Source organism: Trematomus bernacchii, unplaced genomic scaffold (assembly GCF_902827165.1).
Source record: "Trematomus bernacchii unplaced genomic scaffold, fTreBer1.1, whole genome shotgun sequence".
Taxonomy (NCBI): domain Eukaryota; kingdom Metazoa; phylum Chordata; class Actinopteri; order Perciformes; family Nototheniidae; genus Trematomus; species Trematomus bernacchii.
In genome coordinates this window covers 318,596-332,100 of record NW_022987665.1, presented here as the reverse complement: position 1 = coordinate 332,100, position 13,505 = coordinate 318,596, and the positions used below count along the sequence as shown (strand labels likewise).

Genomic DNA, 13,505 nt, shown 5'->3' with positions numbered 1-13,505 from the left:
GGCTCTGCAGCATGTGTACCCACATTGAGAAACACCCAGTGGCTCTGCAGCATGTGTACTCCACATTGAGAAACACCCGTGGCTCTGCAGCATGTACTCCACATTGAGAAACACCCAGTGGCTCTGCAGCATGTGTACTCCACATTGAGAAACGGCCTAAGTCATCAGTTGACATTCAGAGCAAGTCAACTGTGCATCATTGACATTCAACAGCACGTTCAAACAGACAAGTAATAGGTTATTAACCGATATTCAACCTTACTATCTGTAGATTGTGTCAACATCTTCAAAATTGACAATCAAACTACTCAAAATCAATCTGTCAGTTGAAAGTCAACAGGGTCATGTCGACTATCTGTTGATAATCTGTTGAGAGTCAAGATGTCAACTAAAGATGACATTAAGCATTAGTTGACGATCAACAGATAAGCAACTAAAGTTTAGTTGCTTATCTGGATCGTCAACTATCTAGAGTTGACTTATCAGCATACTTTTAGTAGGTTCTCCACTAAGCGTTTGTAGGCATGTGTTAGGACATCCAATTCAAGTGAAAAACTTGAGAACAGTAGAAAGTCTATAACCTATCAACAGAAACCATTCATCCACTAATTATATGCAACAGACATGGGAATAAAGCAAAACATTTTGCACAACTGATCACGAACAGTGGATAACTGAAGTCAATACCAGGCTATAAAGCACAGAACAAACACTATAGGCAGCATATCAGAGAAAGAAAGCTTTATAAGTAACGTACGAATTAAAATGAAAGGTGTTTACATACAGGTCAATTTGGAAGTACAAATCCTACGAAGCGCTCCAGGTCAAGTCATAATATCATATAGTATGTCGAAAAAAGTGAAAAAATGTCATAGTTAAAGCCAGACGACTTCAGTAGGCACCGATGAGCTAACCAAACAGGAAGTGGGACGGTATTAAGAGAGACAAACACGTTGTTGGTTTTAAACAATATTTATTGATAACTTTTGTGTTGTTTTTTACAATATATAATAATGTGATTGCGTTAGAAAGAAATAATAATTTAGTATAACACTTTTGTTTAATTCTGTAATGCTAAAGCTAACTAGCTACCAACACATGTTTGAGAAAATAAAACAATACGTTTATTTACTTTCAGAGGCTCTTCTTTTTACTTCATTTATTTAATATTGTAGTATACATAGGAAACATGTGTACTTTAAAGGTGGGGTCATTTTGGGAGAAACCAGCTCGAGATCGCTAGAATTTGAAAATGAAAACAGAGCCCCTCCAACACACACGAACGCGCACATGACAGTCACATGATCTGCAGTTGTGTTTAAGTATTAAACATTGCGTCACTGAGGCGGCAGCAGTTCCCTCACTAAAGTGTGTGTATGAGTGTGTGTGTTTGATCCGACAGTCAGCGCCCCCTGCAGGCGATCGATCTGATCTGCAGTCGGACGCGGAGTCTCGAAATGCAGCCGCAGCCAGGAGGCGCCTGAAAACACAAACACACACATTACACACATTACACACACACACACACACACACACACACACACAGACACACACACTGACAAAAGTAACAGATGTGTAATTAGGTAGATTTTGTTTGTTTATATACAGTAACCCATCATCGTTGACCTCTGACCTTTGCTGACTCTTTGACCCAGTGACACCAGAGCTCCGCCCCCACGCTGTGATTGACAGGTTTCCCACCTTCGATCGTCCCGCCCCCAATTTATGGAGAACTTCAGCTAACGCCAAACCATCGACGTCCAAAACCTCTCCTGCAGGACGAGAGGAAACTCACAATCTGTTCTTCATTTGAAATTCATCTGTTTGTTTCATTACAGAAGTACTCAGATCTTGTCCTTGAGTAAAAGTAGAAGTACTCAGATCCTGTCCTTGAGTAACAGTAGAAGTACTCAGATCCTGTCCTTGAGTAAAAGTAGAAGTACTCAGATCCTGTACTTGAGTAAAAGTAGAAGTACTCAGATCTTGTACTTGAGTAAAAGTAGAAGTACTCAGATCATGTACTTGAGTAAAAGTAGAAGTACTCAGATCCTGTCTTGAGTAAAAGTAGAAGTACTCAGATCCTGTACTTGAGTAAAGTAGAAGTACTCAGATCTTGTACTTGAGTAAAAGTAGAAGTACTCAGATCTTGTACTTGAGTAAAAGTAGAAGTACTCAGATCCTGTACTTGAGTAAAAGTAGAAGTACTCAGATCTTGTACTTGAGTAAAAGTAGAAGTACTCAGATCTGTACTTTAGTAAAAGTAGAAGTACTCAGATCTTGTACTTGAGTAAAAGTAGAAGTACTCAGATCTTGTACTTGAGTAAAAGTAGAAGTACTCAGATCTTGTACTTGAGTAAAAGTAGAAGTACTCAGATCCTGTACTTGAGTAAAAGTAGAAGTACTCAGATCCTGTCCTTGAGTAAAAGTAGAAGTACTCAGATCCTGTCCTTGAGTAAAGTAGAAGTACTCAGATCCTGTACTTGAGTAAAAGTAGAAGTACTCAGATCTTGTACTTGAGTAAAAGTAGAAGTACTCAGATCATGTACTTGAGTAAAAGTAGAAGTACTCAGATCCTGTCCTTGAGTAAAAGTAGAAGTACTCAGATCCTGTACTTGAGTAAAAGTAGAAGTACTCAGATCTTGTACTTGAGTAAAAGTAGAAGTACTCAGATTGTACTTGAGTAAAAGTAGAAGTACTCAGATCCTGTACTTGAGTAAAAGTAGAAGTACTCAGCTCTTGTACTTGAGTAAAAGTAGAAGTACTCAGATCCTGTACTTTGTAAAAGTAGAAGTACTCAGATCTTGTTCTTGAGTAACAGTAGAAGTACTCAGATCTTGTACTTGAGTAAAAGTAGAAGTACTCAGATCTTGTACTTGAGTAAAAGTAGAAGTACTCAGGTCTTGTACTTGAGTAAAAGTAGAAGTACTCAGATCTTGTACTTGAGTAAAAGTAGAAGTACTCAGATCCTGTACTTTAGTAAAAGTAGAAGTACTCAGATCTTGTTCTTGAGTAACAGTAGAAGTACTCAGATCTTGTACTTGAGTTAAAAGTAGAAGTACTCAGATCTTGTACTTGAGTAAAAGTAGAAGTACTCAGATCTGTACTTGAGTAAAAGTAGAAGTACTCAGATCTGTACTTGAGTAACAAGTAGAAGTACTCAGCTCTTGTACTTGAGTAAAAGTAGAAGTACTCAGCTCTTGTACTTGAGTAAAAGTAGAAGTACTCAGATCCTGTACTTAGTAAAAGTAGAAGTACTCAGATCTTGTCTTGAGTAACAGTAGAAGTACTCAGATCCTGTACTTGAGTAAAAGTAGAAGTACTCAGATCTGTACTTGAGTAAAAGTAGAAGTACTCAGATCCTGTACTTGAGTAAAAGTAGAAGTACTCAGATCTGTACTTGAGTAAAAGTAGAAGTACTCAGATCTTGTACTTGAGTAACAGTAGAAGTACTCAGATCTGTACTTGAGTAAAAGTAGAAGTACTCAGATCCTGTACTTGAGTAAAAGTAGAAGTACTCAGATCCTGTACTTGAGTAAAAGTAGAAGTACTCAGATCTTGTACTTGAGTAAAAGTAGAAGTACTCAGATCCTGTACTTGAGTAAAAGTAGAAGTACTCAGATCCTGTACTTGAGAACAGAGTAGAAGTACTCAGATCCTGTACTTGAGTAAAGTAGAGAAGTACTCAGATCCTGTACTTGAGTAAAGTAGAAGTACTCAGATCCTGTACTTGAGTAAAAGTAGAAGTACTCAGATCCTGTACTTGAGTAAAAGTAGAAGTACTCAGATCCTGTACTTGAGTAAAGTAGAAGTACTCAGATCCTGTACTTGAGTAACAGTAGAGTACTCAGATCCTGTACTTGAGTAAAAGTAGAAGTACTCAGATCCTGTACTTGTGTAAAAGTAGAAGTACTCAGATCTTGTACTTGAGTAAAAGTAGAAGTACTCAGATCTGTACTTGAGTAAAAGTAGAAGTACTCAGATCTTGTACTTGAGTAAAAGTAGAAGTACTCAGATCCTGTACTTAGTAAAAGTAGAAGTACTCAGATCTTGTCTTGAGTAGTAACAGTAGAAGTACTCAGATCTTGTACTTGAGTAAAAGTAGAAGTACTCAGATCTGTACTTGAGTAAAGTAGAAGTACTCAGATCCTGTACTTGAGTAAAAGTAGAAGTACTCAGTCTGTACTTGAGTAAAAGTAGAGAAGTACTCAGATCCTGTACTTGAGTAAAAGTAGAAGTACTCAGATCTTGTCTTGATAGTAAAGTAGAAGTACTCAGATCTTGTACTTGAGTAAAAGTAGAAGTACTCAGATCTGTACTTGAGTAAAAGTAGAAGTACTCAGATCCTGTACTTGAGTAAAAGTAGAAGTACTCAGATCCTGTACTTGAGTAAAAGTAGAAGTACTCAGCTCTGTACTTGAGTAAAAGTAGAAGTACTCAGCTCTTGTACTTGAGTAAAAGTAGAAGTACTCAGATCCTGTACTTTAGTAAAGTAGAAGTACTCAGATCTTGTTCTTGAGTAACAGTAGAAGTACTCAGATCTTGTACTTGAGTAAAAGTAGAAGTACTCAGATCTTGTACTTGAGTAAAAGTAGAAGTACTCAGATCCTGTACTTGAGTAAAAGTAGAAGTACTCAGATCCTGTACTTGAGTAAAGTAGAAGTACTCAGCTCTTGTACTTGAGTAAAGTAGAAGTACTCAGATCTTGTACTTGAGTAAAGTAGTAGAAGTACTCAGATCTGTACTTGAGTAAAAGTAGAAGTACTCAGATCTTGTACTTGAGTAAAAGTAGAAGTACTCAGATCCTGTACTTGAGTAACAGTAGAGTACTCAGATCCTGTACTTGAGTAAAGTAGAAGTACTCAGATCCTGTACTTGTGTAAAAGTAGAAGTACTCAGATCTTGTACTTGAGTAAAAGTAGAAGTACTCAGATCATGTACTTGAGTAAAAGTAGAAGTACTCAGATCCTGTACTTGAGTAAAAGTAGAAGTACTCAGATCCTGTACTTGAGTAAAAGTAGAAGTACTCAGATCCTGTACTTGAGTAGTAGTAAAAGTAGAAGTACTCAGATCCTGTACTTGAGTAAAAGTAGAAGTACTCAGATCTGTACTTGAGTAAACAGTAGAAGTACTCAGATCTTGTACTTGAGTAAAGTAGAAGTACTCAGATCCTGTACTTGAGTAAAAGTAGAAGTACTCAGATCCTGTACTTGAGTAAAGTAGAAGTACTCAGATCTTGTACTTGAGTAAAAGTAGAAGTACTCAGATCTGTACTTGAGTAAAAGTAGAAGTACTCAGATCCTGTACTTGAGTAACAGTAGAAGTACTCAGATCCTGTACTTGAGTAAAAGTAGAAGTACTCAGATCCTGTACTTGAGTAACAGTAGAAGTACTCAGATCCTGTACTTGAGTAAAAGTAGAAGTACTCAGATCCTGTACTTGAGTAAAGTAGAGAGTACTCAGATCCTGTACTTGAGTAACAAGTAGAAGTACTCAGATCCTGTACTTGAGTAAAAGTAGAAGTACTCAGATCCTGTACTTGTGTAAAAGTAGAAGTACTCAGATCTTGTACTTGAGTAAAAGTAGAAGTACTCAGGTCTTGTACTTGAGTAACAGTAGAAGTACTCAGATCCTGTACTTGAGTAAAAAGTAGAAGTACTCAGATCCTGTACTTGAGTAACAGTAGAAGTACTCAGATCCTGTACTTGAGTAACAGTAGAAGTACTCAGAATCTGTACTTGAGTAAAAGTAGAAGTACGCTCAGATCCTGTACTTGAGTAAAAGTAGAAGTACTCAGATCCTGTACTTGAGTAAAAGTAGAAGTACTCAGATCATGTACTTGAGTAAAAGTAGAGTACTCAGATCATGTACTTGAGTAAAAGTAGAATTAACTCAGATCCTGTACTTGAGTAAAAGTAGAAGTACTCAGATCTTGTACTTGAGTAAAAGTAGAAGTATCCAGATCATGTACTTGAGTAAAAGTAGAAGTACTCAGATCCTGTACTTGAGTAAAAGTAGAAGTACTCAGATCTTGTACTTGAGTAAAAGTAGAAGTACTCAGATCATGTACTTGAGTAAAAGTAGAAGTACTCAGATCCTGTACTTGAGTAAAAGTAGAAGTACTCAGATCTTGTACTTGAGTAAAAGTAGAAGTACTCAGATCTTGTACTAGAGTAAAAGTAGAAGTACTCAGATCCTGTACTTGAGTAAAAGTAGAAGTACTCAGATCTTGTACTTGAGTAAAAGTAGAAGTACTCAGATCATGTACTGAGTAAAAGTAGAAGTACTCAGATCCTGTACTTGAGTAAAAGTAGAAGTACTCAGATCCTGTACTTGAGTAAAAGTAGAAGTACTCAGATCTCTTGTAAAATTAGAAGTATTCAGATCTTATACTTAGAGTACTACAAAGTAGAAGTACCAGAGTGTAGGAATACTCTGTTACAGTAAAAGTCCTGCATTTGTTTGTTTGTTTTGTTTAGATAGATAGATAGATTGATTGATTGATTGATGGTACTTTATTGATCCCAATTTGGGAAATTGTTGTTGTTACAGCAGCATAAAAGGCATTTTACAATAAAACAAAACTACAAAATATACAAGAATAGAAAGAAAAATAAAATAAAATAAAATATAAAATATACATGCAGATATGATATATGTATATACAAATATACCGTCTGTCGGCATCTTCAGCTCCATCTGATGCTCAGCTTTCCTCAGGACGCTGTAGTAATCTGAGTGGGCGGAGCATAGAGACCGAGCCGTCTCATTGGCTACTCCCTGAGCCTCCATCATGGCCTGGAACTTTGAGAGAGCAGCTCCACCAATCACAGCGTCAGAAATCTTCCTCCTGCCCTCTGATAGGTCGGACACAGAGCCAGTCATCTGCTAGCAACAAGCCGCCTAAAAAAATAACAATAATATATTAAAACATTTTCTTTTTTTCCTGAAACAATTCAAACTAATATATTATTGTTTGTTTTTTTAGGAACATTTCGTATTAAAATTATTATACATTTTTTATGTTTCATTAATTTATTTATTGAGTAATTTATTTATTTTAAGCCTTGCCATTATCATAAATAATTACTTTGTCTATAAATAAATAAATAAATAAGCTATAAAAATTAGGGAAATTTTTTAAATATGATTCGTAATAAAAAATACTTATTATTGGAATATCAAAATAGATAAATAAATGTACTTATCATGCGCTCGTTATGGTCTTAAAGGCTTTTACTATCCCTTAAGGGGACCTATCATGCAAAATGCACTTTTGTACGTCTTTCTACATGAATATGTGTCCCCGGTGTGTCAGGGAACTCACCAAGTGTCAGAAAACACAACCCTCTCTTTTTTTCCTCCAAAATCTCTAAAAACGGGCTGCAAACGGATCTGATACAGACTGATACAGATTTGAAAATAGTCTGACGTCAGTGACGAGGAGCTCCGCCTATATGGCCAACTCTCCACCCAATCAGGGGAATGAGAGGTTGGCCGTGGCATGGTAACAGCATGGTAACATGACGCTCGTAACTTGGGCCCCCTCCTTTGCAGGGGGGCGTGGTCAGCTGCAGCGCATGCAAAGACAGGGTGGAGGAGAGCAAAATAGAGCGAAATGAGGCATGGCTAAAATGCATGATCTGTTTGGTATTTTGAAAAAGAAACGTATAAATATACCTTATATAGGTATGGCCCTACAATATATTATTCAAATATAGCATGATAGGTCTCCTTTAAATCATCTTATCTTATGTCTTTAAACCCTGACTTTAGTGAGGCCTTCAGGTCCAGATATAACGTGGTTACCCAGAGTTGTGACGAGCTCCATCAGGTCTTCAGGTCCTCGCCCCTTCAGCGTCTCCAGAGACTCCATCACTTCCAGACTGTTGCCCACACATCGACCAATCACAGCGTCCATACAGCTGAGCGCCGCCGCGTGCGCTATGCCCCAGCAAGTTCCCAGCATGCACCTGGATAACGCAACTATTGTTAGTAAATCAAAATTAATTATAAATAATAAAAACTTCAGCTAACAATAGAATAATAAGTCAAAATAATAAAAATAAAGCATTAATAATAATAGTAATAATAAATAAATAATAAATAATAAATAATAAATAATAAATTATAAAGTACAAAAAAACCCTATTATTTGTAAGCATGTATGCAAAGCTTTGAAGTATTGGTTATATAAATATAAATACTCACTAGTGACTGAGCTAGCTCTCTAGCGCTGTCCAAGGTCTTTGTACAGAGCGGCTCGTCCAAACTTCACGTCCAGAACCAGCCGCCGACAGAGACTCGGCTCCTTTCTTTGAGACGATCGAGGCTGGAACAGAAACATCCCATATATTTACATTTATATTTATGAGACAGAGTATATTTCCCTGGTTATCCCTGGTTATCCTGGTTAGGGGGGGTTCGAGGGGCCCCCAGTGAATGTTTGCCTAGGGCCCCCACAGACTCTAGAATCGGCACTGACTGGAGCACTCTTATGTCATGTTAGTAACTACAGAATAAAGCTGCCATTATAATAGAGAAATAAAGAAATACAAATAAATATAAACAGAAAACATTTATATTAAAATAAATAAATTCAAAAATAAGTTGTTAAATATAAACATGACAAAAAAATAATTATTCTAAATTATGTATTTACTTATTTGTTGATCTTTATTTTAAATAACTAAATAAAATATATAAGGGAACGTATTAAAGCCATGTGAAGAAGACTTTGGGGTATACATTCATATTAAAATCAGTCATTTAAATATTTCATTAGTCATTTTATTATAATAATGTCAGTGGTTAGGCCTCCATCAGTAACCCCAGTACCAGTGATGAGAGGCAGGCTGTTGACGGTGCTGGTGGCGTCTCTCAGGTCGTACAGGACTCGATCTGCAGGGACCAAACTCTCCCGTCTGACCCACAATGCAACAGCCCACCGAGCCCAGGATCTCCAGGATCTGCACATTTAAAGAAATTATAATGAATGAAATACACATCAATTATTTTTACTACATGTATTCAGGCATGTGTTGTTATTTTATATTTTAATATGTTTTTTTTGTATATTCAGTTTTTTTTTAAATTCTTTTGTTAGTTTATTTCTAAAACAATTTCTGGAACAAGAAATTTCCTTACAGATTAATTAGTTAAATGTTATTTTATTTGGAAAATCCTGCAAAACATGAAGTGGGTTTTACGGCCGCCGCCTTCTATCTGCCCATTAACCTTTCAGTAAGTGTTTGCAGCTGTGTGTGATATGTTATATGAGCTGTGCCATTGCCCAGACGCCATTGGATGCCGGCTTCCTGTCCCTCCCCGGTAGGCGTGACCGAAGATCTGGATTGGAGCATGCCGGGCCTGACTCTCCAATCCCCGCACACACCTTCCGGGGACAACTACAAGAATGTGTGTGTGTCTCAGTTAGTCGAGAGAGGGTCTGAATCTGTGGCAGATGGCTCTCGGTACATTCGGGTGATAGCCCGTTAACAGTGGTTAACTCAGTTGGTTGTATATTTGTGCTTGTTCTTGTCACTCTGGTTATCTTCTAATACACGTTAACTGTGGTTAACTTGTACCCAGGCTGTGTTTTACTCTCAATAAACAACTTCCAATTGGACCAATTCAACTGGTTATATGTTATTTCCTCTTTCCACGAGTCGGGGCGTAACTTAAATGGGGGCTCGTCCGGGATTGAAGCCGTGTCCTCTCGCGCCCCAAGCGAGAATATACCCTAGACAGCCGGGGACGTAACAGGGGGGAACGTATCCATCCCTACATGTATTATTTATCATGAATCCTGACTACACGTAGTATCCCTGGTTATTCCTGGGACTGACGACTGCAGGGTGAATGTCGAGGTAATGTTGTTTACTTTGGTTGGAAACAGTCGCACTAAATCAACATAATGTGAAGTCAAAGTCCCGAAAGGCCATAAAACCAAACACACACTGAATGGTAAGCGCTAACTTGTTGTTGGTTCCGAGAATGAGTTAGCAAAGAGAACAAAGTGCTGCAGGAATGACGTCTTAAACCCAGATGTGACATCACTTCCTGGTTCCCTGGTCTGGAGGTCAATGGTTTTCTGATGTTTTGTAGCCTGAAATAAGGTCTGTGGTTAACACAAGCTGAAGAGATTTTAAGTCCACGACATAAGATACGTCAGTAAATACCCCAAAGGTGAATAAAAAATATAATAATATGAAATATAACATAATATAGGTTGTTTGCAACCTGAGCAGCTGATTGGTGGATGTTGAATCCAGGGAATTGACTCCAGTTTATCCAGAGTTCCTCCTGTGTGAGCTAAGCCCCGCCCACTGATCATCGGCACCTGAGAACCACACCTGGGCTCATTATGACATCATAGACACACACCTGAGGTCATTATGACATCATAGACAACACACCTGAGGTCATTATGACATGATAGACACACACCTGAGGTCATTATGACATCACAAACACACACCTGAGTTCATTATGACATCAAGACACAACCCTGAGGTCATTATGACATCCTATAACCACACCTGAGGTCATTATGACATCATAGACACACACACCTGAGGTCATTATGACATCACAAACACACACCTGAGGTCATTATGACATCATAGACACACACCTGAGGTCATTATGACATCATAGACACACACCTGAGGTCATTATGACATCACAAACACACACCTGAGTCATTATGACATCATAGGAAAACACACCCTGAGGTCATTATGACATCACAAACACACACCTGAGGTCATTATGACATCACAGAGACAGTGTCATTATCAGCAGACAATATCAGAAACATTCGTGATGTGGAATTTCCAAAAATAAATTCCCTCTAAAATGCCACAAAATGGGCTGTGTTCCCATCACAAATTAAGATTGAAGAATGTGTAAGAATGGGACTTCAAAATAAAAGCCAATTAAATGTCTTAAATGAGCTGTGTTCCCTCCAATTCAGATTTGTTTGTTAGAATAAAAATGTTGTGATCTTACGCAGCAAATAGTTAAATCTAACCATTATGATTTTCAACTTTTTTTAAAGATCAAGATATATATTCTTCAACATGGCAAAGCCTAAAAATAACTTGATGTAGTAGATTTATCAATATCAGGAGATTTGGAAGTGGAATTTCAAAATAAAAGCCATAAGGCATGTCACATCAAATTCAAAAGAGGAAAAATATAAAAATATGGAGATGTAGTATATTGTATATTATAATAAATAAGTTTACATATATAGGTATATCATATTTTTACCTTACAGCCGCAGGCAGCTAGCGCGGGCGCTAACACCAAACTGACTTTATCTCCGACGCCTCCTGTTGATTGTTTGTCCACCACAAGCCCCGCCCACTCCTTCGGCCATGACATCACTTCCCCCGATGACATCATCTCGCGGGTCAGCGTCTCGACCTCTTCGGGGACCATTCCTTCTGCAGATTGGCCATCAGCATGGCGCCTGAACGAAGGAAAATGGTGATGAAACAGCATCAGGTTGGACCGTGGAAGTTTTAAAAAAACTCCAGTCCACTAAAATGTGTTGACGTTTTTGAGCTGATGCACAAAATGTCCCATAATGAGAAGCCTCAAACAGTCCACAAACACTTCTGAATTAAACTCAGCGTGTACTCATCAAGGCAAATGATAATCAGTGTTATTACATGGCTTAGTTTACTCGATTGTGATTGGTTCAATTTGAACAATCCAGGGGTTGTTAATTTTCGCTAACAGACTGTTGTTAAGTAGAACAGACGTTGCTAAGGATAACAGACTGTCGCTAAGGAGAACAGACTGTTGCTAAGGATAAACAGACTGTCGCTAAGGAGAACAGACTGTTGCTTATGAGAACAGACTGTTGCTAAGTAAAACAGACTGTCGCTAAGGAGAACCGACTGCTGCTAAGGAGAACGACTGTTGCTAAGGATAACAGACTGTTGCTAAGGGAGAACAGACTGTTGCTAGGAGAACAGACTGTCGCTAAGGATAACAGACTGTTGCTAAGGAGAACAGACTGTTGCTAAGGAGAACAGGACTGTCGCTAAGGATAACAGACTGTTGCTTATGAGAACAGACTGTTGCTAAGTAAAAACAGATTGTCGCTAAGGAGAACCGACTGCTGGCTAAGGAGAACAGACTGTTGCTAAGGATAACAGACGTTGCTAAGGATAACAGACTGTTGCTAAGGAGAACAGACTGTTGCTAAGGATAAACAGACTGTCGCTAAGGAGAACAGACTGTTGCTTATGAGAACAGATTGTTGCTAAGTAAAACAGACTGGTCGCTAAGGAGAACCGACTGCTGCTAAGGAGAACAGACTGTTTGATAAGGAGAACAGACTGTTGCTAAGGAGAACAGACTGTTGCTAAGTAAAACAGATTGTCGCTAAGGAGAACCGACTGCTGCTAAGGAGAACAGACTGTTGCTAAGGATAACAGACTGTTGCTAAGGAGAACAGACTGTTGCTAAGGAGAACAGACTGTCGCTAAGGATAACAGACTGTCGCTAAGGATAACAAGACTGTTGCTAAGGATACAGACTGCTGCTAAGGATAACAGACTGCTGCCTAAGTAAAACAGACTGTTGCTAAGTAGAACAGACTGTCGCTAAGGAGAACAGACTGTCGCTAAGGAGAACAGAACTGTCGCTAAGATAACAGACTGTTGCCTCGGTAGAACAAGACGTTAAACAGTTTCTTTTACCTGTCTGACAGTCCCTGAATCGTTTGTTGTAACAGCGTCAATAAATTGTTTTAATTTCTTCATTCGCCAGCGCTTCTCCATCTCTTTTCTTCCTGATCAGATCCTGGACGGACGTCATGGCGACCTGGAAAAAAACAGGTTAGAAAGACGCACTGAAAATAATGCTAATGTTATTCTGCTCATGGTTTCAACGCCATTAGTTTCTGCAGAATCATTTCCTCTTAAAGATCAGATGTAATAAACGTATAAATGAAAGTGGCTGTAACACACACACACACACACACAACACACACACACACACACACACACACGCACACACACACACACACACCACACACACACACACACACACACACCCACACACACACACACACCACACACACGCACACACACAGCATCGTACCTGTTCCCAGTAGATTCAGACTGAGTTTTCTCACAATGAAACAGTCACAGGTAAAGAGTCCGTCGGCCAATAGGAGAGCAGGGAGGAGAGGGCAGCCAATCAGGAGGCAGCTCTGGTTTTACTCAGTGTTCACAACACACAGGGCAGTAAGTTGAGTCCTGTCACTGCGAATAACAAAGTTTCCCTTTAAGCTGAATTAAATCTCTGACTGTCTGACCTGTTTTAGTTTTTGTGGATTCGTTTTAATTGAGAATTTTACGATCTGTAACTGAAAAAAAAATTGACGAATAAATACAAATGAATAATAATAAAAATAGCTATATATAAAAATAAAAATAAATTAAAGGAGAAGAAAGCAAATTAAAATACAAAACAAATAATAAAAT

At 38.3% G+C, this 13,505-nt stretch overlaps 1 protein-coding gene across 1 annotated transcript; it reads right to left on the bottom strand.

Annotated features, from left to right (window-relative positions):
• Nucleotides 1-726: 726 nt before the first annotated feature.
• Nucleotides 727-13,195, bottom strand: tymp (thymidine phosphorylase). The gene is given in 18 exon segments (XM_034135794.1): nucleotides 727-1,480; nucleotides 1,634-1,666; nucleotides 1,669-1,701; nucleotides 1,704-1,772; nucleotides 6,672-6,885; nucleotides 7,439-7,444; nucleotides 7,799-7,960; nucleotides 8,200-8,241; nucleotides 8,243-8,287; nucleotides 8,289-8,329; nucleotides 8,836-8,917; nucleotides 8,919-8,966; nucleotides 10,240-10,272; nucleotides 10,274-10,339; nucleotides 11,275-11,450; nucleotides 11,453-11,476; nucleotides 12,717-12,840; nucleotides 13,120-13,195. Coding segments are annotated over 17 exon segments (1,335 nt in total). The 5' UTR covers nucleotides 12,835-12,840; nucleotides 13,120-13,195; the 3' UTR covers nucleotides 727-1,337.
• Nucleotides 13,196-13,505: the final 310 nt, after the last annotated feature.